The sequence below is a fragment of the Perca fluviatilis genome, chromosome 23, assembly GCF_010015445.1.
Source record: "Perca fluviatilis chromosome 23, GENO_Pfluv_1.0, whole genome shotgun sequence".
In the NCBI taxonomy this organism is placed as follows: Eukaryota; Metazoa; Chordata; class Actinopteri; order Perciformes; family Percidae; genus Perca; species Perca fluviatilis.
The window spans coordinates 10,174,202-10,197,808 of record NC_053134.1 but is presented as its reverse complement, the minus strand read 5'-3'; the positions used below and the strand labels follow the sequence as shown (position 1 = coordinate 10,197,808).

The following is a 23,607-nucleotide window of genomic DNA, read 5'->3' as shown; positions in this document are numbered from 1 at the left end:
GTAACCTTGCTCCTTATGACCTCATAAGGAGCAAGATTCCAGATTGGCCCATCTGAGCTTTCATTTTCTCAAAGGCAGAGCAGGATACCCAGGGCTCGGTTTACACCTATCACCATTTCTAGCCACTGGGGGAACATAGGCAGGCTGGGGGAACTCATATTAATGTTAAAAAACCTCATAAAGTGAACTTTTCATGCCATGGGACCTTTAAATTCTATTTTAGGATCTATACACATTAATTCTGCCTATAAGTATATTATATTATATCTGTATACCCTTTGTATTAATCAGATCTCTTGTTCCTCTTTCTTTTTTTTCCAAAGCACTTTATCTCACAGAGCTCCTTCTTTTTAGCACCTGTGTGAAGTTAAAATGTCAGGACTCAGTAATCATGCATAGATCAGGTTGTTGTATTCCTCCTTGCTCACGTTGGATTTTAATCCCATTTATGTATATAACATACAACGTGTGTAGTTACCATTTTACCACCCCTAGCCATCCGAGGAGAGCGATCTTCTTTTGGAATTTCCTCTCTGAGTTTCATTCACTTTTTTCTTTCTGTCATTAAGTTTTTTAGGAGGTTTTTCCTTATCTTCATATGGAGCTTGGGCTGGGAGCTGCTGTTGAGACATCGACCCCACCAACATAATGTCTACATTTGTAGTCACGCCTTCACACAAACAGCAACAACTGGCGACCTTTATACTCTCCAAATATGACCACAATGTTGATTTTCCTCCCCTTCATCACTAGGGTTGTCGCCCCCTGTGAACTCAGTCAGTGACATGTGGGAGACAGGGACCAGTCTTTCAGCGAATAGCTGGGATAAAAAAAAAAGTCTGGTTCTTTTTTATCCCCGGTTGGACCCTGTAATATTGTACAAGAAGCCATTAAGAGTCAGCAGCATCACCTCACTTCCAGGTGGCGGCAGCAGGGCGAGCGCCTGCACTCCCCTTGGTGCCCCTCGTCCCCATGGACTGACTCGAGCGGCTCCGCAGGTCTCGCTCGGCATTCTCGCTCTGCGTCTGCTCCTCGTCGTACCTGGTGACACGCAGAGGGAATCAGAGACAGAGTGTTTAAACAGAATTCTTCACCTCTCTGGTACTTCCTGACAACATTCCTTCGATAACTCAGTTGGTAGAGTGGAGGACTGGAGTGGAAATACCAGGCACATGATCCATGTGATCATCATTCTGAACTCGGTACTCCACCTACAAAATCAAACGAGTTGTGAAAGAGGTTGTCTGACAACAGGTGCCCCATTCTAAAAACACTAGTGAGGGTAGTGTGTGCTTTAACGCCTTGTTTACACAGTCAAGTCTATGGAAATGCAATTCAGACATGTGTAACCTGTCTATTGGTCATTTGTTGCATCCCTTCGATAGCTCAGTTGGTAGAGCGGAGGACTGTAGTGAAAATACCAGGCATCCTTAGGTCGCTGGTTCAAATCCGCTTCGAAGGAATGACTTTTATATGTTTAAACCTATAGTCCACAGTCAAACATACTGTTCAACAGCCATTGCAAGCCTGATTATAACCATTCTTACTGCATATGACATTTACACAAAATAATTAACAAAGGCATTGATTAATATAGATACTGTGCTCATTTAGCTACAGTTTGAATGAGCAGGTTTGGGGAGCATAAAACTTCATGTTATGACAGTATTTGTCATGTTACAACAGCTGTATTGCAGTGGATGAACAACAGACATACAGTATATAAGGTGGAAGTCCACATGATCGTCATTCTGACCTCGATACTCCACCTAAAAAATCAAACGAGTTGTGAAAGAGGTTGTCTGACAATAGGTGCCCCATTCTAAACACAATAGTGAGGGTAGTGTGTGCTTTAGCACCTTGTTTACACAGTTAAGTCTATGGAAACGCAATTCAGATATGTTCTGCCTGTCTGTTATTGCTCACTTTACACATATCCCTTCGATAGCTCAGTTGGTAGAGCGGAGGACTGTAGTGGAAATAGCAGGCATCCTTAGGTCGCTGGTTCAAATCCGGCTCGAAGGAGTGATTTTTTTAGCTAGCATCACCTAAGCATATAGTCTCACAAATGTTGCTGGCATGTCTGTACATTCTTATTATTCATGTATGTCACGTTAAACTGTAGTTCAAGTTGCAGCAGTCACATGCAAAGTGTATATATTATCTTACATAGCTACAGCATGTGTAAAACATTATCCAAATTTGCCTTGATAAGAAGCTGGTTTTGCTAAAGATAATGGAGAAAAAAAATATGTGGGGTTAACAATTCTCAACAGCACAATGATAGAGACCAGGGAGAATAACAAGTGGATCAGACCTGGAAAACAACAAGTTAAAAGTTTGTCTAAACATATTTGCACAATTAATTATTGTGGAGAAAAACTTGTTTAAGCTCTATATCAGATAGTTCACTAAGGTTAACAACTGTTTTGAGAGCGACACAAAACTAGCATAGGCTGTTTAGGAAAGAGTGCAGAGTGTATCTTATTTAATGAAGTACTGTAATATTTCAGGAATATCTGCGCCAAAAACATACTAATACTGCAAACAATAGAATATTTGCATATGAAGACAGAGCTATCACTATGTGATTTAAAGGAAATCCTTCGAACAGGATTTGAACCAGCGACCTAAGGATATCTGACATAATCACTACAGTCCTCCGCTCTACCAACTGAGCTATCGAAGGGAGGTAGGAAGTTTCCACATACAACAGACTATATGTTGCCCAATGCCTGTGAGCCCCTACTTTGAACTGTAGTGTTGGTGTGGTGTACAGAAGGTAGTAGGAGCCAGCTGAGGCAGAGAAAGAGGGGTAACATAGTCATTTCCTCCCTCTGGTTGCTTTCACATAGACTCAATATGTAAACAAGGTGGTAAAGCACACACTACCCTCATTATTTTGTTTAGAATGGGGCGGAGGGCTTTAGTAGACAGATCACCAGCTACAAACCTAAAGCCCCCCCACTCCATCAACCACCTGTGCCTGGCAAACAGACTGAACAGGGGGGTTACTTTGTTGTAGTGTCTTTTTCAAGACACTTTTTAGTGTAATATATCTATTTTGCATTTATGCTCTTGACTGTAGCAGTACTTTGCCTTGTTTTTTTATTCCCTTTTTAATGTCTATTTTATGCACCAAATACACCAAGGTAAATTCCTTGCAAGTGAAAACTGACTTTGGTAATAATATTGATAATAATAAAGACTGTAAGATGTAATGGGTTTTGTTCCACAACACACAGTGAAAAGTAGCTCCTTCAACATGTTCTATAACACAGTTAAAAGCCACTCCTTCGAGCCGGATTTGAACCAGCGACCTAAGGATGCCTGGTGTAACCTCTACAGTCCTCCGCTCTACCAACTGAGCTATCGAAGGGCCTGAGAGTGTCTAAAAATAGATAACACATTGAGACTAGTAACTGTAGAAGCTACACTTTCACTTTTGACTGCTGTATTTAGCAGCTGTGTGACATTACTTGGCCGTTAGAGGTTGCTGAGTTTGTCTGAATGTGAAAAGGTAGATTTTAATGTCACTCACAGGACTTGATAGTTGCCCAGGGCCTCACGGGGCGGGCTGCGATTCCAGCGGCAGTCTGGGATTTCCCCATTGGGCGTTACGATATTGAGGGTGTCGTTGATGAGGTTGTACTTCAGGATGCGGTCGTTGGCTGTGCTGGAGGTCAGCGACGGAGAGGCATTGACCTGAGAATGACACAGATCAAAAGAAAGTGACATTTATATTTGAAGAGAAGGTTGGATCCAAACAGGCATGAGCACATCCTTTATTTCAAATTCTTCCTATCCCCATATAGAAGCTCTTATGAGGAAGGAAATTCTGCTAAGGTGCTAGAACAGCTGTGCTCATAAACATACATTCAAAGAGGAAGTGCCAAGAGGGAGATGAAGCAGCAACTTTGATATCAACACACACTTAATTCCTTGAGTAGAGAAAGGAGTTTGGCTAAGTTTAGAATGATGAACGAAGGAAAGTGTTCTTGACTAGGTTTGTGGCACATGTTTTTTCAGTCCCTCACTGAGGACCGTCTATGTCCTACAACCAACTTTATGTCACCCAAAATAGATCAGATTGGTGTCTGAAATAGACCCAGCCTGGAAACCCAGTAACTCATTGTACGGCTGTTAAAATGAGTACAGTAAAATATGCCACATAACAAGCACAGTATACACACACACACACACACACACACACACACACACACACACACACACACACACACACACACACACACACACACACACACACACACACACACACACACACACAGGGATTGTGGAGTCACTGACATGTTATGGTAATCTTTGGGCTTGGCAAAAAAATGGAAAAGGCAAGAAAAACAGATTTGTTTTGCACAACAGAGGTTCATTTTTATTAAATTAAAAGCTCAATTTCATGTGACTTGTAGGTGTCTGTGCATGTAAAAACTCCTGTTAAACTACTTACCTCAATAAGCCATGGTTTAAGCTTGTCATCAATAATGATGTCATACCCGTAACACTCAAAACAGTGCTTGTCATTGTTCATCACAGGCTGGGAGACAGAAAAAAACAGACAAGGAATTAGGAGGAGGAATTGACCTACATTGTCAGAGATTATGATATATTGGGCTGTAAATGAGTTTGCGCTGTTTTTAGCGGTTGTTTCTGTAATTTTAAGCCGAGGAAGCGTGTCTGTCAGTGGGGTAGAGAGGATGGCGAGGTAGTGGTGTTTTAAGCGTCTGTTGCTAGGATGATAGGGTGGTTGTCAGTCGGGTACAGAGCTCCGTGTGAGCACGGGCTTTTATGACTATCAACATAGCCAGCATCTAACGTTAGCTACTCCGCTGTGCTGTGGAGTAATGTCTGGCTATGTAAGACTAGCATCTAGCAACATTGATGCTGTGTTCTCAACCTGGCAACCTCCATGAACTACGAGTCTGGGGAGGAGGGGGTGAGGGAGACGACTCTGTCTAGTATTTTGAATTTGGACTGCAGTAACTATTTTAAACGCTAGCTGTCAGCATTATATATTGGACCTTTAAATGGGACAAAGAGAGAGATTCGACGCATGGTGCAACGACAATCACCGGAAGGTCAATATCTGCTAAACTAACTATACTCGCGAGTGGGGCACCAGCGAGTTCTACGTCATTTTGACGTAACGTTGTCGCGCGCCAGTTCGGCTGCGGCGACTCTAAAACGGCCCTAAGAGAGAGCTTCGGCGCATGGTGCAATGGCAATCACCTGAAGGTCAACATCTGCAAAACTAAAACAGCTTTTGGTGGACTTTCAGAGGAACAGGATAGAACACAAAGTTGTAGCCTTGACAGTAGACGGTGCTTGAAATATAGATGTTGCTATTGGACAACATGTACCATAACACAGTTAAAAGCCATTCCTTCGAGCCGGATTTGAACCAGCGACCTAAGGATGCCTGGTAATGCCACTACAGTCCTCCGCTCTACCAACTGAGCTATCGAAGGGAGTGAAGTCATGATCATACATTAGTAGGACCATTTCTACTAACTGTGACTACCAGCTATTTTATTTTTGGCAAAACGGAAGTTATCACTATATTGACACTATATTTTTTAATTTTTACAGAGGACTAAAATGTGGGGTATACTCGCCGCAGCCGACCTATCGAGCGCCAGTGTGACGTCATGGGAGCGCCGTAACTGTTTATACTCGTGCGTGGTGGTCGCAACACTAGTTGCAGTCTTCTCCTGAACAGAGGTGGAGCTAATGAGGAAAGGCTACTGACTTTGCTATTTCTACAGACTAAAAGAAGAAGAAAAAGGTAAACAACGGCCGAACTGGCAGCAGCATTGACGGCAATGCTTTGAATTTGATTCTATGACCTACTCCGTCGGATCAAGCCTTTCATTCACCATAAAAGAACTCATCTTAACCCAGTAAGTTTACATGAGAGACTTGCAGTAACTCTGAGAGTCCTGGCATCCGGTCGCCCAGGAGCTCATTCATGCTTTCTGTTTCCGCTTTGTTGCGCGCTGCTGAAAAAAATAAGAGTGGTGCGTGCCTTCTGGTCACGCATTCAAAATCCTGGCGCGCCAGCGAGATCTACGTCATTTTGACGTAACATTGGCGCGCGCCAGCTCAGCTGCAGCGACTGTAAAACGGCCCTAAGAGAGAGCTTCGGCGCATGGTGCAATGACATCTGCTAAACTAAAACAGCTTGTGGTGGACTTTCAGTGGACCAGGATATAATACAAAGTTGTAGCCTTGACAGTAGACGGTGTTTGAAATATAGATGTTGCTATTGGACAACATGTTCCATAACACAGTTAAAAGCCATTCTTTCGAGCCGGACTTGAACCGGCAACCTAAGGATGCCTGGTAACACGCGCTACCAACTGAGCTATCGAAGGGAGTCAAGGCATCATAATACATTAGTAGGACCATTTCTAATAACTGTGACTACCAGCTATTTATTACCAATGGTCATACTGTCACAAATTATGTCATGACACAAACTGAAATGTAGTCAAGTCAGAGGCAAAGAAGTCCCTGCAGCTACATCAGTATAACTATCAATATAGTGGGGGAGGTGCTACTGCAACATGTTCCACATCACACCGTTAAATATCACTCCTAAAGATGTCTAGTATTTCCACTACAGGCACTGAGTTTATTATAAGTGCTATCATTTGGTCAAACTTCCTAAAAATATTGTAATTCTGTAATGTCAGTAAGGGTGTAGGTGTATTGGTCACATATTCAATTTTGGGAAAAAAAAAAGATTCTTACAGCCACGGCCTTCAGTGACTGCACCACGATCCAGTGGATCTGGTCAAACAGTCGGCTGGTCACCTCCTTCCCTCGGGTGCTCTCTAGGTACAAACGGAGGTTACTGACCGTCCACTTGCCTCCATGGACGTGGTTGTAGTCATCCTGCGTTAAAGGTACACAATCTAACTAGATATTGAAATTTCTTTTTTTCCCCACATGGAGTTCTGTTGCAAAAAGAAGTACAGCTTTGAGAGGAATATTATTACCTGAAATCTATCAGTCAGTGTCTTTGGCTCTAGTCAGCATCAATTTGTAAAACTATAAATGTAGCCAATAACACTTGAAAAATATAACCTGCTTCAATTTAAAGAGGCAATCCGCAGATTTCACACATGAACATCAGTAAACTCGTCATGAGGAGTAGTACTGAGCCTGTGAAAACAGTTGTGTAATGTAACATTTTTGACAGAAAGCCAAATGTTACAAATTTGAGGCATGGAGGGTATTTACATTTAGGGAGGGTCCAATGACTATTAATTTGTGGGAAGGAAACATAGGGTGCAGGAGATTGACCCATAATTGGGAAGTCAGGAAGTCCGCATATTGTGGCCACTGCTACTTCATGGCACTTTATGATAGTGCAATACTGAATTGGCGGAATACCCCTTTAAAACAAAATGCTCTATTGGTAATACCTACTAGCCATACAAGACAAGATGCAGACTTACCCCATGTTTTTGGATGGCCACATTAGTGAGGTGAACAAACATGTTTTCCAGTTCACTGGTGCTGGGTGTGTACTTGACTGTGCAGAACCTACAGAAGCCGAGCTTGTACCTAAGGATCAAACCACAGAGAGGGTTCAATCAGGGCCGCAACAAACGATTAGTGTCATTTTTTGATTTAGCTGCCTGCTGTTTTCTCAATAAATAATTTTGTTTACAACATGTCTTCGAATTGTTTAGTTGACCGACAGTCCAAAACCAAAAGATATTCAGTTTACTTTATACTACAAAGAAAAGCATCAAAGTCTCAATTATCAATACTTGCCAATAATTTTCTGTACATCAACTACAACAACATTTATTTATTACCAAAATCTTTACTGAATGAATAAGTCATGGTTTGATTACAGACAAATGCTACAGCAAACCAGCTGTATTCTGTTACACATAGGTAATAATACATTGCCTCTAAATGGTGCCAATATTCAACGTAAAAAAGCATATAAATTCAGGGCTTACATATAGCATTTCAGAGGCCGATATGTGGTCACCAGAACGTAGAGACGCAGGTCAAACTTCTTCCCTCCTATCAGCAGAGGATTGTCAATGTACAGGGAGATGACATAGGCCTCCTTGCCACTAGATGCTGCTACAAACCTGGGAGCAGAAAGCAAGAAGCCAAACATCAGCAAATCACAATCATTACCAGTTTAGGATGTTTACTTAGGAATCAAATGCTCATAGGATAGATTATACAGACCGTCATGTTCAAATACATTCAAAATATTTTACTATTGATGCTCTTTGGTTCATTTTCATTAAAAGAGAAAGAAAGAAGAGTATATACAGCGTCATCCAAATCTCTGTAAAAAGTAACCTTCCTCACAGGAAGTGTTATGACGATGTCTTCGGTAACTCACGTGGAGGTGCGGCTGTCTCTGGACCACTTTTTGATCTGGGACAGTTTATTGATGAGGAAAATGCCTTTGCCCTGAGCCTTCCCGCAGGGCTTCATGATCCAAGTGCTGGACGGGTTCTTGCGATACTCCTCCACAAAGAGATTATAATCGGCGGGGAGCATGAATGTCACAGGAACAAAATCTGCATGAAATATAAAGCAAATAGTTAAACATATACAGCTTTGTGAGGAAAAGAATGTGTGCATTTCTACACTCTAATGGATACCTAAATAAAGGTATTTCCCGTTCTCGTCCTTCTCTGCTAGCGGACTGCTTTCCTTCTCCAGCTCCTTGCGGTAGCGTTTGATGTTCTTGATCATTAGGTCCTTCCTGGTCAGCTCATAGTGGTTGGGGAAGTGGTTAACCATCTGCTCATCTGACAGGCGGTAGCCGGTGTCCACGCTGAACACGTTTCGGATGGTCTGGACGCTCATCCTATGTGGGTACAAATGAACCTGTATTATGGTGATCTGAAGGGTCTGGGGTCCAGAAATAAGCTTGGTAATGTAATTCTAATTTATTTATTTTTTTATCAAATGTTTTTTTATTGAGCTACAGATTATTGTACAGACAGTGAATTAGTCAAGTCAAGTAGATAAGGTACTTGCACTCTACCAGAATATTTCTAATTTGTGCTACTTTATTCTTCTACTCTACTAGATTTTAGAGCCATACTGTACATTTATTTGATAGCCTCAGTCACTGGTTACTTTTTAGATTCCTATTTATAATAAACATTTGAAAAGATTATAAAAAACAAATACAATACATTGGCTTGTGTGACACTTTAAAATAAAGCGGTGTCCAGTTGGGGAACCATTGTCACGTTTCAGATGTCTGTGAGTTGATAGGAGTTTAACCAAAGAGATGTCTTGGATGGTGTCATTTAAATGAGGCCCAAAGACACTATTATTGCCAAATCAAATATATATATATTTTTTAAATTAGAAAAGGTCCAAAAAAGTAAAATGTGTATAGCAGAGGTTCGTTTTTACTACTTCCCTACCTTATAAATGATCTCATGACTCTTGCGGCCATTTGGATGGGCCCCAAAGCCAAAGTTGGCAACCACTGAACTGATTTTAAAGTAGGATTTTTAATGCAGGACCTTTGCTTGTATTTTACATTGTGGTATTCATACTTTTACTAAAGCAAAGAATGAGTACTTCTTCCACTACTGCCCATACGGTGCTTGCAGAATACAGTGTCCAAGGATTAAAGAGTCAGGTGTAATGTGGATAAGCTGTAAACCTACCAGTAGAAATTCCAGTCGTCGTTTTCTGTAACTTGAACCCATTCCCTCTTTTCGAAGTTATTGATGAGCACTGATTTCTCAATATCTGTCACCCACTTCACCTTACCGGCCATGGTGCCTCCCACTAGGGTGGAGCACAAAACAGGTAAACAGATAGAAACAGATAGGATTGATGATGATACAATGCATAGGGGAAGAGAGAGGAAAAAAAAGAAAAAACTTGCATGCAGCTACCATGCACCAAAGCAGTCACCTACCTACAAATCAATGTCAGGAAACAGCCAGTCATCAGCATCAGCTAGCCGCCGGGCTGGCTCTGTTAGCAGGCTGCTGAATCCTCCCAGCAGTGCTGCAGAGGCTGGGCGGACATCACCCAGTCAGTGATGCAATCTCACCAGACTGTCATTAGCTAGCTAAACTCATAGCGAGACACAGCGACAGTTCGTTAGCATCATTGATAGCTCCAGCTAGCATCAAATAATAACTGCTTCCATGTTAGCGGTTTTATTGCTAACAAGGCTACATTTATTGATTTCGGCGTCGTGAAGCTGGACACACAGTGACGAAAAGCCCACCACGGTCAAACTTCTCTTCACAATAAAAGTCTTAGTTATTGCAATGTAATATAATATATGTTAACATATATATATATATATTCAACTAATTACATTGTTAAAGGTAATTCTAAAACAAGAAATTCCTCATGAACATGTAACGACGTCGGTATGGGCTTGGTCCTTCCGGGAGAATAACCTAGCAACGGAGGACGCAGTGATGTCATTACAGGATGTCATTACCACAGCGTACCAGCAGGGGTGAGCATACACATATCTATGAGATTTTTACTTCATTTATTTTCTATTTATTCTTTGCTGAGCCCTGGCATTTTGTTGTGTTGCTTTATTTTGTTTCATTTTTGTATTTTCTGTATATTTTTGTATCTAATTAAAAAATAAGTAAAGCATTACTGCTTGTTCCATGGATGTATATAAATCGTCAAGACACAAAATGCTTACAAAAGGAGGACCTTCTGTTTTTGATCTTCACAATAAAACACCTGTATGGTTAAAAAAAGGAAAAAAAAATGAAAGGTGAGTAATTAACTGCAAGTGTATCTTCTGTCGCCACGGGGTGGTTCCCCTGGTATCAGCAGGTAAAGGCGTGGCCCGTCATATTTGTGGCAGTTACCCGAGAGCGACGAGATTAAAGGACGCTGCTGTAAGTACAGAAAAAAACACTTTTATTTCTTTATTGTATTACTTTCAAAGCATTTTCATTATAATGTATTTATGTTTATTACAGGGCGGCGTCTACTTTAATCAACACAACAGGTGGGTTTACTTTCTTTCTTGTTTTATAGTGCATGCACCTGTTTACTGCCTAGGCGGCAGCATTTATATCCGTTTAACATCAAACATAATACTATTCCAACACGATACACTGTTAATTTGTAACTGTAGGTAGTCCTTTTTAAATGAATTAATATGTGCAGGTTAAATGTGTGATCTAATATGTGTGATCTTCAAAACGACCTTTGTTTGCTTTGGGTGAGAAGGATGACTTCATCTCTTTGTTATGACAATATGGCAAAGGACTATAGGCTATTACACCATTAATACTCCAAAACTGTCATCTGGGTTATTATTTTGGAGCCTAACCTATGATTATATTGTTACGGTTCCCACATTTAAGGCTATATTTAGGTGGTATTCTAAATGACATAAATACTATAAACAGAAATCAATATAACCTTTTTCTATAGCTATAGTAAATCAACAAACAAATATCTGAAGTCTATAGGTAGATTCTTGGAAGCCAGTGATTTTTTCTTTCTTCTCGGTGAAGTAATATAAGGGCAGTTTGGTTGATTTGAGTTATGGAAATTGTGGATTTGCATTGAGGCACATGAGTGCAGGTACAACAGGAACTGGTCTGAGGACAGGTGCGTGTAGGAGGGAACACACCTGATTGTTGGGGCAAATAAGTCATAAATACAGTAATAAAGGAAGATTAGATAGTTAAGACAGTTTCTATACTTCCATAGTTTTCTATAGTTCTAAACAGACATCTTAAACGTAAAAACACTTTAGTTGATATGAAGGCCGACAGTAGTAAGTTGTTGTTGGACTTTATCCAACAGATGATGTCATCTCTTCAAACCTGGGAGAGCCTGTTTTATCTACCTGGATCTCTCCCTGGTAACACAGCCACCACCTATCCTGCACATGACCCAGTATTTACATAGCCTGTTTATAAACGTTGGTAGTCCAGCACGGATAACATGGCCAATGAAGCTCAAGGAACTTTCTCTCACGTGTACCGATATGAATAATTTGAATAATACCGGTTTCTCTTCTCAGAAAACAGAATGGTGGAGCAAACGAGACAGCCGAGTCGTGTCGTCTCCCTCCAGGCTGGAACTGGCGAGGTGGACACTGACACCCTGGTTGACGTCAACCTCAGGTACATGTTCTGCACAGGCCCTTCCCCACACCAGTCATAACAACAACAACAACATGGAGCTCAGACAGACTGCGCCTCAGGCTACAGACCATGTGGGGCAATATATAAAAAAGAATCACTCTGGTGTAGGATTTTTTGTTGTTGTTGTTACACCTAATTAATATAAAAAATAGACTAAATAAGCACTGTTTCTAATAACTAGGAGTGGGAGTGTGGGGTGAATAATCGAAAATCGTGTGTATCTTGATTTTTTCCGACAATTTTTAAAATCGCTTCTTTTCCCTAGAATCAATTTTTTTTTCTTACCAATGATTTATACGGTACCGCTGACGGCGACTACATCATATCCGTTTTTTGACTTGAAAGCAGAAAATGCATAAAATACATGTTATGTACTTCTTTAGAAATGAAATAAATATCAGACGGACTGACTGACGTGATATGCATTCTTTTTAGAAAACAATTCGTGTCTCATGATATATTGTTAAAGGAGGAAAAGAAAATCACAATACTCAAAACTATCGAATCGCAATGAATGAAAAACACAATACAAATCGAATCGGCACCCATGGATCGTTAAAGAATCGAATCTGGACCAAGCATATCGACCCAGCCCTACTAATAACAATTCATTACATACTTCAGTCTGACGGCACTTTGCTTGTGTGAGGAAGCCATTAAGGCAACATTGTGAAAATCTTGGTAACTGAACAAGAGTCGTGTCTGTTTGCTCCTTCAGGATAAATGACAGGGCTGCACGGGCCTTTGGGCAACAGTTGGCTCTAATTGGAGATCAGATGGACCGGGAATGGGCCAGCAGACAGCTGAACTGGCTACCAACGCCTCTACACGTGCTAAGACCCGCTCAGGCATTGACCAGGACCATATATCGGTATAAATCACACAAAAAAAATCTATATCTGGAGCTTTTCTGTGTCTGGCTGTTTAGAAATTGTAACCTGGTGTTGCTTCTCTTTTAGGGATATCCACAGTCAGTTATGGGGCTTCCGGGGCCTGTCTGCAGCGGTGAAGGCCTGGATAGCGAGCACTGCGCCTGGGGTATTCTACCTGTGTCTTAAGTGACCTTTTTGCTACTACTGCTTAGTTTAAAACATACAGTGGCTTGCATAAGTTTACACACCCATGCTAAAGTTGACTAAAAAGAGGAATAAAAAAAACATCTTTTGGAAATTGATCTTAATGCCTTGATCAAAAAAATTAGGAAAAATCCTAGAGATTGGCATGGTTTTATTTCAGTTAGCCTAATAGCTGGTTTGATTTGCATTGAGAGATGATTTTATGGAAAGTACCCCATGCCAATCTCTAGGTATGGTGAAGGCCAAGGGAACTTTATCAGGATGGAGAGTATACTGGATCCATGAAATAACTGGTCTTTAAAAATAAAAATCTGCCTGCCTCTATGGGAATTTAACATAGGTGTGTACTTACTTATGCCCCCTGTATTTCAAGGAAGAACATTTATTTATTTACAATAAATTATTCATTCACAAAGAAAATTGGTGTCCTTAAAGGTTGGATTTTTTGTAATTATTTTAATCAAGGCATTAAGATCAATTTCCAAAAGTTGGATTTTTATTCCTATTTTTAGTCATCTTTAGCATGGTTGTGTAAACTTATGCAAGCCACTGTATATATGTACATGTATATGCATGCAAAAAATATTTTCTGAGCTCAAGTCACATCGCACTTAGAATTGAAAACCTTTCTCTTTCATTTCACAGCTGTCCAATTTAAAACCAGTAACCTGCACTGGCTGGGCCAGAGGAGCACTGGTGACTGTGGCGCTGTTGGCTGCAGTGACCATTTTGGGGGCACTATGGGTGGAAGGGAAAGCCTAAACAGGGACATAAGCAGGTCTTTTGGGCCATTATATATTTGACAAAAAAGGTTTGCAAATGAATGACAATTATTTCTGATTTGTTTCTGCTGTTTACTTTGACTTCTCTTTTTTTAATACTATCTTAATGACGTATTGAATTTGACACTATATGACCGGAAGACAGGTGGTTAAAAAAAATAAAAAATACTGTAAGATTTGTCAGGGCATGTGGAAATTGTTAAATTGGTTTTACAGTGTTGCCCAAGGAGTTGGACAGCGTATTGTAGCAGTGACATGTTGGTTCACAGTTGTATTAATGTCAAAAAGCATATTTCCCATGACTGGACTGTTGCTGGCATGCAGTCTTTTGTATCCAGATTAGTTTCTTACTGGTTTAAGAGGCCAACTTTTTTTTTATTTTTTACAAATGATATGTAGCCTTGCTTTATATAAAATGAAGGGAGCTGGACTTTCTGTTTCAGATTTGAAAATGCTTTTTCATGTGATGCAAATAAACCTCTAAATTACAAAATGTTCATCATGTCTCATTAATAAAAAATATTTAATTACATAATAATAATAATAATAATAATAATAATAATACACAAACAAGACCATAAGAAGCAACCACAGGAGCTTGCAGGTTTAACAGGTCTTGCCGGTCATGGCCACACCAAAACGAGCACCGAAGCCCATTTTTTGACCTCCACATCTCTGCATTCAGTCTTCATAAGTGGTGACTTCCACATGTGCGTACGTTTTGAAGGCCTTCCTGTTACACTTTTGAAGTGTGGCGCCGAGCTGCTTTCCTGGGCCGACCTCGTAGGTGTGGGGGAACTTCCTTCCCTGTGTCCTCTCGTAGATCTCATGCAGAGTTTGCTCCCACTTCACAGGCGACACCAGCTGCTTCACCAGCTGCCTTCGCACGTGGCTCTCGTTCATGTAGCGTTTGCCGTCCACGTTGGAGTACACGTTGATCTCGGGGCGACGGACCTGAGCGGGAGAGAAACCTACGTGTTAGGTGACAAGCACTCGAGGTGTGCAACTTTCAAAAGTGGTAGCTGAACAAAAGTGGCTATTGGTGAGGTTAGAAAACCTTTCGTGAGATGTGGATGAAATTAATTAATACTAGTAATTAAAGCTGTCAGATGAATGTAGTGGAGTAAAAGTACAATTTTCCCTCTGAAATGTAGTGGAGTAGAAGTAGAAAGTGGCATGAAAAGAAAAGACTCAAGTCAGTACAAGTACCTCAAATTTGTACTTTGTACAGTCTTGAGTAAATAGTTACATTACATGGGAAGGTGACATCTTGAAGACAGCAGCAACAATGTTTAAACTATTCCAGGTAGTAGAATGTATATAGTACACTTTGTGTGATGCCCATGTAGTGACATGAATGCATAATGAAAGTTGGCTTTTTAAGAAAATGTGCCGAAATGCAAAAATCGGTCCCTTAGAGCACAGGCTTTAAATTATTTAAGCATTACATTTTTTTAATTATTCATTTCAATGTCATTATTTTATTTTTTTGCTAAAGATTCTTCACATCTCCGTCTACATAATGACATTAAAGCTGCCACTTGACCTTATTCGATCTGTTTAAGAAAGGAACAGTTGGAGTTTTTTTACACGTACATGATTATTTTGAGAAACTGAGACATTTCCCTTCGTTTGTGCCCTTTGTTTACACGCAAACGGAGAATTCGCCTCTGAAAACGAGTCTTTCTAAAACCTCCGGCCAGAGTGGAGATTTTGGAAAACTTTTTTTGCGTGTAAACTGAGACAAACGGAGGTTTAGGCAGCCGAGGAAGTGAGGAAGAGAAGAGAGAGGAAGTGATTCATTGCTGTTGTTGCTATTTTCGGGATTCTGATTGACTAACGTGGGCTTGAGCTTCTCATTACACTGCCACCTACAGGTTTGGCATGCTCTTGACGGCATATATACACTGTAAACAAACACTTTCCTGAAAACTGACAGCTGTGCACAATGTTATTTTTGAAAACAGAGAGGTTGAAATGTCTGTTTATGAAAATAGCCGTCCACGTGTAAACATAGCAAAGGTTTTGCTAAGTTTCAGCAGAGCTAAGAAGATTCTAGGAAACAAACTTCAGTTTGCAACAACAACAACAACAACAAACAAGGGCTGTGCCCTTGCCTTGCAATGGAATTCAATGGAAACGGTCTATAGAACTTTATTTAGCCTATAGTCTTTACTGTAAAATAAATGCATTGTTGTGCTTAATAAAAATATTTTAATAGAGAAAGTATAACATTTCATTTTGTTACATTGTTAAGAAGACCCTAAGTGAACTTCATATCAAATGCCATGTTGGGCTATACACTTCTATTTTGCCATTTTTCAGTCTGGAGAAGTCATGTGATGCAGCCTAACATCACACAGTGTGTCATCACCGTAGACATACACACACAAAGATCCCAGTTTTAAATATCTGTACATATTCATGTCTAATGTAAAATGTTAATGTCTTTACATTTTTATTAGAATATACTTTTAGTTTCATATTGCTTAATAACCATACAAATAGATGTATAAAATGATATAAACCCATCCTAATATTGTGTTAATGTACTGTACATATAACTGTTTATTGTGTTTTGTCTGATCCTTTGGCAACATTGTTATTGAAACATTCATGCCAATGAATCCCCTTGAATTGAATTGATAAGGAACATGTTCTATATGATCTATGGTCATCACATTCTGGAACTTGTCATGCACAGTGACATCACAGTGTGACACATTCTAAACCTTTGATGGCATTCCATGGTTCCGTTTAGAATACAACCCTGGGATCTTACAGGCAGTTAACAGTCTGATCTCGTGAACGACGCATCTCTTTGTGTGACAAGATTTCAAAACGTCCGTACAACAACTATAGAGCAATACTACTCTACACTGCAATACTCCACTATCGCAACAAATACTTTTGTTCAGCGATCATGGCAACGATGCCGGCGACAGTGGTCTGCCCAACTCCCAGCGTACAGCTCGAGGACCTGAAAAAAGACCAACTGGAAACTCAAGAACGAATCACCCAGCTGGTCTCCGAAAATGCTGGCCTTGAGGACGAGAAAAGGAGAATCCTGACGGCTCTACGTTCAGAGAGAACCATAAGGAAAAACGGCCAAAAGGAGAGTAAAATCAAGGAAAAGGAGAAAAATGAAGAGATTCGCTATCTCAGAGAAAGTTTGAAGGCAGTCAAACTCCACTGGAGTGGTGAGTTCAACCGCGTCATCGGGCTCTTGAAACAGGAGCAAAAGAGGAACAGAGAGACCCAGGAGAAGATGATTAATGATATATTATCAAACATACCAAACCAGAATTTGATGGACAAGGACGCAAAGCTCCAAACTCTGGCAGAGGACAATGATAGGAAGTTGAGCCATGTCATCCAGGAAAAGGATGATCTGATCAACGAAATAACGAAGGAAAAGACGGCTCTAGAAGTGAAATATTTGGAGAGCGAAGCCAAGCTCATGGAGAAGGAAAGGCAGATCATCCAGAGGGAGGCAGAGTTTGAAACAAAACTCATGGAGAAGGAAAGGCAGATCATCCAGAGGGAGGCAGAGTTTGAAACAAAACTCATGGAGAAGGAAAGGCAGATCATCCAGAGGGAGGCAGAGTTTGAAACAAAACTCGCCACTCTGGAAGACCAAATGACGTGTGAGCTTGCTGCAAAAGAGGAGAGCTTGGAGAAACGGCATGAGCTGGAAAGAGAGAGCAGAGAGATGGAGTGGAACAACAAAGAGAGCCAAATGGTGAACGAAATCCAGCTCTTAAAAGAGAAAATCTCTGCTCTTCAGGTACAAAACCACAGCCTCCAGGAGTTTGAAGAGATGAATGGAAGGATGAAGAAGGAGTGGATTACCAAAGAGAGCCAATTGGAGAATGAAATCAAGCTCCTGAACGAGCAAAACACTGAGATTCAGGTCAATCTCCTTAGCCTGCAGGAGCTGGCTGAAAAAACTGACAAGGAGAAGGCCAGAATGAAAAAGGAGGAAGACAAGGCCAAGAAGGCGGCAGAAAAGAGGCTGAAAAAGGAGAGGAAAGAGGAGGAGGAGCGAGAGAGTAAACAGAAGGAGGAAAATAGGAAGCAAGAGAAGGAAGAATTGAAAAGACAGAAGAAGGAAAAAGAGGAGCTGGAGAAAAAAGTCAAGAAAGAGAGGAAGGAGCAGGCGAAGAGAGAGAAGGAGGGATTGAAAAGACAGAAGAAAGAAAAGGAGATGAGAGTGATCGAAGAGGAGCAGAAGGAGGAGAGAGAGGATTAACACCATCAACCTTTCTCTCCACTTCACCTTGACCCCCCCCCCCCAAAAGAACAAACTCCGGGTGATCCGGTTACCTGCCACATTCAAAGACTTGCAGGTTAAAATAGTGTTGGTTACTCCGGGTGATCCGGTTACCTGCCACATTCAAAGACTTGCAGGTTAAAATATTGTTGTGTACTCCGGGTGATCCGTTTTTACTGCCACACTTCAATTATTAAAATGTCTTTTTTTGTTGAATGAATCTCATATCTGTGCATTTGTCTTTTTAAATGGGTTCAATAAAAACACACATCTACTGTGAAATCCTGACCACAAATGTTTCACATATTTACCTTTTTTGATTGAACTGAAGATGATCTTTCATTTTCACCTTAAAAAGGACAATTCCAGCGCAAAATGAACCTAGGGGTTAATAACATATGTGTACCCAGTCGACGCTTCTCTGCTAATCGAATGTGTATTTATCTTGAAACAAGCTAGCGCGAACCAGCGATTAGCTGCTAACGCTACCTTTCCGGGCAGAGGGTAAATCGCTATTTTATACCACTAACAAGGCTCAAAATAGCACCACACTTTAAAAGGTAGCATAATGAGGGTCCCTACATGTAAACCGAAGCATTGAGAACTTTGTAAGTGTACAAACAGTTTATTAAAAAGACAGATTATAAAGACAGTAGCGTTCATGTTTACACGCGGCATCTTGGAAAACAGTCATGACCAGTCGACTCACGAACGCTGTGTCTGAGCTACAGTACAGGCCAAAAGTTTGGACACACCTTCTCATTCAATGTGTTTCTTTATTTTCATGACTATTTACATTGTAGATTCTCACTGAAGGTATCAAAACTATGAATGAACACATATGGAATTATGTACTTAACAAAAAAGTGTGAAATAACTGAAAACATGTCTTATATTTTAGATTCTTCAAAGTAGCCACCCTTTGCTTTTTTTGATAGTGCTGCAAACCCTTGGTGTTCTCTCAATGAGCTTCATGAGGTAGTCACCTGAAATGGTTTTCACTTCACAAGTGTGCCTTGTCAGGATTAATTAGTGAATTTTTTTCCCTTATTAATAAAAAAGCAAAGGGTGGCTACTTTGAAGAATCTAAAATATAAGACATGTTTTCAGTTATTTCACACTTTTTTGTTAAGTACATAATTCCATATGTGTAACTTTTGGCCTGTACTGTATGTTACTGGTTACTGGTTGCATGGCGTTCGTCGTTTGACTGATCGTGACTTCAAGATGGTAGCGTTAGCAGCTAATCACTGGTTCGCGCTAGCTTGTTTCAAGCTAAATACACATTTGATTAGCATGAAAACATGTCCCAGAGAACGGTCGACTGGGTACACATATGTTATTAGGTTCATTTTGCGCCGGAATATTCCTTTAACACAACATGAAGTGATTATGGAGTCTAAGGGCACATTCACACCTTTTGATGTTTTTTAACAATCGCTGGTTCACACCTTTAATTCTGTAGACTCTGTGCGATTCGGGGTTGCAGTTGTAACATTGTTGCATTTATCACATGTTCATTTAGCCAGCGGCTAGAGCGGCAAAAGCAAACGATTTTTAGCTTACTATCAAACTACAAAGAAACTGGTTTAGAGCAAGCTGTTGGGCAGTTTAAAGGGGTGGTTTTAACATCACATCTGTCTTATAGATTTTGTAAATTAGCACTCTTTTACAGATTGTTAATGCTTCCCAAAGTGGGTGTTTTAAGGGCAGGCTATGGGTGCCACAAGAATGGTTCATTTAACATTTTTTACAGTACACTTTTAATATTCTTTCACTATATATAAAAAACAAGGCAACATTCACATTCACTTCACGTTTATATTACATTTCCAAACATATAAAATTGGAAGAAATAAGCAAAAAAACATGGAAATCATTAAATTACCATAAGACATAACACCATGAAGAAAGTCTGACTGACCTCCACCTGTCTGAGCACCTCTCTGAGGGGTTCAGTAGCCGACTCCATCAGCTCGCTGTGAAAAGCCCCGCTGACTGGGACAGGTTTGGTCCTCACGAACTGGAGACGTCGGGAATTTTGCTGGAGGAAATCCAGAGCCTGAGGAGACAACAAACACAGTTATGATGAAAGAGATATCACAAGAGGAAAATGTTATTAAATTAAAACCACAAAATAAAATACAAACAATCGGAATTTACCAAAAAACAAAAAAAAATAAAAAAGGATTAGTTCGAAAAGGAGCAAGCAGAAGCAAATAGCTTATTTGGTCCTGCACCTACTTCACAATATTATATTATTACAAAACAAATAGATATGCAAATACAGCATACAATCTTTCAGATCTTCCAATAACTTACAAGAATCTACAACAATACCTTTCCATTCCTATGTTTCGGTCTATTATTTTCTGTATTGGTCAAGTAATGATTTCTTTAATCTATTTTTGAACTAATGATAAAAGGATTTGTTGTGGTACATTATATGTTCATCCTAAGGCTGCCATAATGCTCCATACCTTTTGGTGCCCTGCGATGACCCTACCATCGGGGAACAGATAGTTGGCCACAGAGCAAACCGGCTCCTTGATCCCCAGGCTTGTGCAGTGCTCTTTAGCCTGCACACAGGCATGTTTATACTGGGCCTGTGGCCTACCGATGACTGACAGCATCCCACTAGCAACCAGCTCAGATGCTTTCTGCATGGCCTCTGCACGGACCTTCACCGCATACAAAGCTAGAAGACACATAGGGAGTCATGTATTATATTTCTTTTAACTGAGCAACATCTTTGTCATGTACAAGTTAAGAAACACGTTTACCTTCTGCATAGTTCATGGCACCAGAAAAAACCAGGGCAGCAAATTCTCCAACGCTGAAACCCGCAGCAGCAACACACGTCTCAATGGCCTGTGGACAGAAGTGTAGAGAGTTAAAAAAATATATATATACTAAATAAGATGTTTTACCCAAGGGAGTAACTTTGGGTTCAACACTGGGGGGGTTGAGATCTCTACTTTTGAGCCAAATGGAAATTTGAGCATATTAAACACTAGAGACGCACCGATAGACCGGCCGGTGACCAGAATTCGGCCTGTTTTCACGTGCTCGGCCATGACCGGCGACCTGCAGGTCAGTCTGACGTATGCTGATTTCATGCCGGTCGTGATTGGATGTGAAAAGAAGGAAATGGTTCTAACATTGCGTTTTAGATGTGTGTGAATTTTCCACTCAGGAGTAATTTATATAGTTAAATTTTATAGCGATCCATTATCTGCTCAAAAAATGTTCTAAGTTCTGTGCAAAATGTTCTATTAAAGAAAAGAGAAAATAAATATTTGTGTGTGCTGTAAAGTGGTTAGAAAAAATGAAATCTGAATCGGCTAAAATCGGTATGAGCTGGCCTATAACTCAATTCGGAAATCGGCCTAGAAAGTTGTAATCGGTTGTATCTCTATTAAACACTTCTTTTCCTGAATTCTGTTGAACTTTTTTGCAACAATGTGTGCATTTCTGCAACAAATTATGGTGCAAATGTCTTTAATTATTTAAAGTAAAATTATTATTAATGGTTTTGATTATGGGGGTTGTACCACCCCCCTGTAAATTACGCCAATGGTTTTACCCATTACTACTTTTACTCAAGTAAGATTTTGAATGCAGGGTTTTTACTTTTAATACAGTATTTGTATATTGTACTAAAACTACCGAAATACTTCTTTCACCGCTGCAAAAAACTGCTGTCGATCGATTATAGATTATTAAAATCAGACAGCCACCTTGGGGTTTTCGTGGTTGAGTCTCTCTACCGCAGCCAGTGAAGTGACAAACACCGCCGGCTGACAGTGAACCGTCTTCATCAGCTCCTCCTCGGGGCCCTCCAGGCACAGAGACAGCAGGTCGTACCCGAGGAGCTTCTGGGCCACCGTGAACATTTCCTTAACGTTAGGGTACTTCAAAAGTCCTCTACCCATGCCCACAAACTGGCTGCCCTGGCCGGGGAAGAGGAGCACGGAGCAGTCGCTGGGGTCTTTCCTGGGTCTCCGCTCCATCGCCGGCGGCTCGCTTCCCAGGAGAGGAGCGGGGGTTTCGGGCGGAGGGTGGGGAGCTCCATCCTGGGAGCCAAGGTGGCTGCTGGACAGTCTCCTGCTCCCAGAGACCAGCGACCTCAACTTCCCTCTGGAGGCTGCTGCCGCGACAACCACTGATGCCAACATGGCGTCACCTAATGATGTCTTCACGGATCAAGAAAGACCCATAATCTGCCTGGAAAAACTGTAATTAGTGAACGAAAAACTACGGTTTGTGCCTTACGGTCAACATGAGACAGTCATGGGAGCCGCCATGTTAATTTAGGTCAAACAGGATTTGATTTTTGTTTTCCTTCCGGTTCCCTTTCCGGTTCTTTTCTGCTGCAGCGACACCTTCAGGTCACAATATGTCATCATTTTGAAAAAAGTACAAAATACAGAAGTAGGTTACAATAAAAATGAATGAATATCTTTTAAAAAAAGACCATATACTGTTAATATTAATATACAGTCTATAGTTAAGACACAGTAAAACGGAACCAATAAACATAACACAATATGGAATAATAAACTATTATTACTATCAAATATTGATTGCATATGGTACAATGAATTCCTTATGTCTTTTTGTTTATCGAAGGTGTCCCAGAAGGTGCTTTCTGACTTAATTTTGTATTCTTATGTATTGCTATTATTATTGTTCTTTCATAATTATCAGCTCTTTGTCAATGTCAAAGTTAATTTAACAACTTTTTGAATAACACTTTTAATTTTGAGTTTTCAGGCTTACATAGATTTGAAAGTTAATGTAAAATTATTTATTTATATATTTATTCATTCTTTAAATACAGAGACTGTTAAATACAGACATAAATACATGAACATCTGGGAAAGATCCCATGAATTAAGCTATGAGCTGTGACCAGGATATGTACTGATTGGGGCATTTTACTGTTAAAAAATAATAATACTGTTTCTAAATTACCTTAACAATATTTTTATATCCAACATATGTACCAATACAGAAATATCTGTGATAAGCTACTATCAGCTGATATTAGGCTGCTTATCGTCTTACTGCACTTCTCAGTACTTTGTATTATTAAAATAATACATAAAGCTACAGTATATAGACCACCAAAAAAGGTAAACCCTTCAATCTTGTGCAATGTTGAAATCTACATTTTAAAAAAGTGTTTTCTTTTACATTTATTACTTACATACATAACTTCCTGTGAGTTCAGTTATCATGTTGCGACGGAGAACTTGCAAGAGAAGAGTGACTGATCTTGAATTAAAATCAGCTTCAGG

At 40.2% G+C, this 23,607-nt stretch overlaps 3 protein-coding genes and 5 non-coding genes across 9 annotated transcripts; 3 read left to right on the top strand and 5 right to left on the bottom strand.

The window, feature by feature from the left end:
- Positions 1 to 569: 569 nt before the first annotated feature.
- ttll1 (tubulin tyrosine ligase-like family, member 1) lies at positions 570 to 10,391 on the bottom strand. 2 transcript variants are annotated; one of them, XM_039792080.1, is made up of 10 exons: positions 9,951 to 10,391; positions 9,690 to 9,813; positions 8,661 to 8,869; positions 8,396 to 8,576; positions 7,995 to 8,132; positions 7,479 to 7,587; positions 6,769 to 6,912; positions 4,466 to 4,552; positions 3,542 to 3,705; positions 570 to 1,041 (listed from the first exon to the last, which is right to left on the bottom strand). In XM_039792080.1, the coding sequence occupies exons 1-10, from the start codon at positions 9,982 to 9,984 to the stop codon at positions 912 to 914; spliced, it is 1,320 nt and encodes a 439-aa protein (XP_039648014.1). In that variant the 5' UTR covers positions 9,985 to 10,391; the 3' UTR covers positions 570 to 911. The 2 variants fall into 2 exon arrangements, with proteins under 2 accessions (XP_039648014.1, XP_039648015.1); XM_039792081.1 differs by having other exon boundaries at positions 9,947 to 10,389.
- trnay-gua lies at positions 1,376 to 1,462 on the top strand. Its single transcript is given in 2 exon segments — positions 1,376 to 1,412; positions 1,427 to 1,462. It is a non-coding gene; the product is annotated as a tRNA-Tyr (tRNA).
- On the top strand, positions 1,939 to 2,025 carry trnay-gua. The gene is given in 2 exon segments: positions 1,939 to 1,975; positions 1,990 to 2,025. It is a non-coding gene; the product is annotated as a tRNA-Tyr (tRNA).
- On the bottom strand, positions 2,603 to 2,689 carry trnay-gua. The gene is given in 2 exon segments: positions 2,603 to 2,638; positions 2,653 to 2,689. It is a non-coding gene; the product is annotated as a tRNA-Tyr (tRNA).
- Positions 3,293 to 3,379, bottom strand: trnay-gua. Its single transcript is given in 2 exon segments — positions 3,293 to 3,328; positions 3,343 to 3,379. It is a non-coding gene; the product is annotated as a tRNA-Tyr (tRNA).
- trnay-gua lies at positions 5,397 to 5,483 on the bottom strand. The gene is given in 2 exon segments: positions 5,397 to 5,432; positions 5,447 to 5,483. It is a non-coding gene; the product is annotated as a tRNA-Tyr (tRNA).
- Positions 10,392 to 10,835: 444 nt separating the features above from the next.
- On the top strand, positions 10,836 to 14,524 carry bik (BCL2 interacting killer). The gene is made up of 6 exons (XM_039792083.1): positions 10,836 to 10,907; positions 10,992 to 11,020; positions 12,050 to 12,152; positions 12,892 to 13,044; positions 13,133 to 13,211; positions 13,895 to 14,524. The coding sequence occupies exons 3-6, from the start codon at positions 12,058 to 12,060 to the stop codon at positions 14,009 to 14,011; spliced, it is 444 nt and encodes a 147-aa protein (XP_039648017.1). The 5' UTR covers positions 10,836 to 10,907; positions 10,992 to 11,020; positions 12,050 to 12,057; the 3' UTR covers positions 14,012 to 14,524.
- Positions 14,525 to 14,526: 2 nt separating this feature from the next.
- Positions 14,527 to 22,666, bottom strand: LOC120553550 (malonyl-CoA-acyl carrier protein transacylase, mitochondrial-like). Its single transcript, XM_039792082.1, has 5 exons — positions 22,045 to 22,666; positions 21,088 to 21,175; positions 20,785 to 21,002; positions 20,229 to 20,366; positions 14,527 to 14,985 (listed from the first exon to the last, which is right to left on the bottom strand). The coding sequence occupies exons 1-5, from the start codon at positions 22,480 to 22,482 to the stop codon at positions 14,713 to 14,715; spliced, it is 1,155 nt and encodes a 384-aa protein (XP_039648016.1). The 5' UTR covers positions 22,483 to 22,666; the 3' UTR covers positions 14,527 to 14,712.
- Between the last annotated feature and the right edge of the window lie 941 nt (positions 22,667 to 23,607).

What these genes read in the sequence shown, in the direction of transcription:
- bik (XM_039792083.1), top strand. Translation starts at nt 12,058, where the DNA reads ATGGTGGAGCAAACGAGACAGCCGAGTCGTGTCGTCTCCCTCCAGGCT. An exon ending in CTGGTTGACGTCAACCTCAG is followed by an intron (nt 12,153 to 12,891) that starts GTACATGTTCTG and finishes TTGCTCCTTCAG; the next exon opens with GATAAATGACAGGGCTGCAC. An exon ending in TAGCGAGCACTGCGCCTGGG is followed by an intron (nt 13,212 to 13,894) that starts GTATTCTACCTG and finishes TTCATTTCACAG; the next exon opens with CTGTCCAATTTAAAACCAGT.
- ttll1 (XM_039792080.1), bottom strand. Translation starts at nt 9,984, where the DNA reads ATGCTGATGACTGGCTGTTTCCTGACATTGATTT. An exon ending in CGGGAAATACCTTTATTTAG is followed by an intron (nt 8,577 to 8,660) that starts GTATCCATTAGA and finishes TATTTCATGCAG; the next exon opens with ATTTTGTTCCTGTGACATTC. An exon ending in AGAGACAGCCGCACCTCCAC is followed by an intron (nt 8,133 to 8,395) that starts GTGAGTTACCGA and finishes TTCTGCTCCCAG; the next exon opens with GTTTGTAGCAGCATCTAGTG.
- LOC120553550 (XM_039792082.1), bottom strand. Translation starts at nt 22,482, where the DNA reads ATGTTGGCATCAGTGGTTGTCGCGGCAGCAGCCTCCAGAGGGAAGTTG. An exon ending in TGCCATGAACTATGCAGAAG is followed by an intron (nt 21,003 to 21,087) that starts GTAAACGTGTTT and finishes TGTGTCTTCTAG; the next exon opens with CTTTGTATGCGGTGAAGGTC. An exon ending in TCATCGCAGGGCACCAAAAG is followed by an intron (nt 20,367 to 20,784) that starts GTATGGAGCATT and finishes TTGTCTCCTCAG; the next exon opens with GCTCTGGATTTCCTCCAGCA.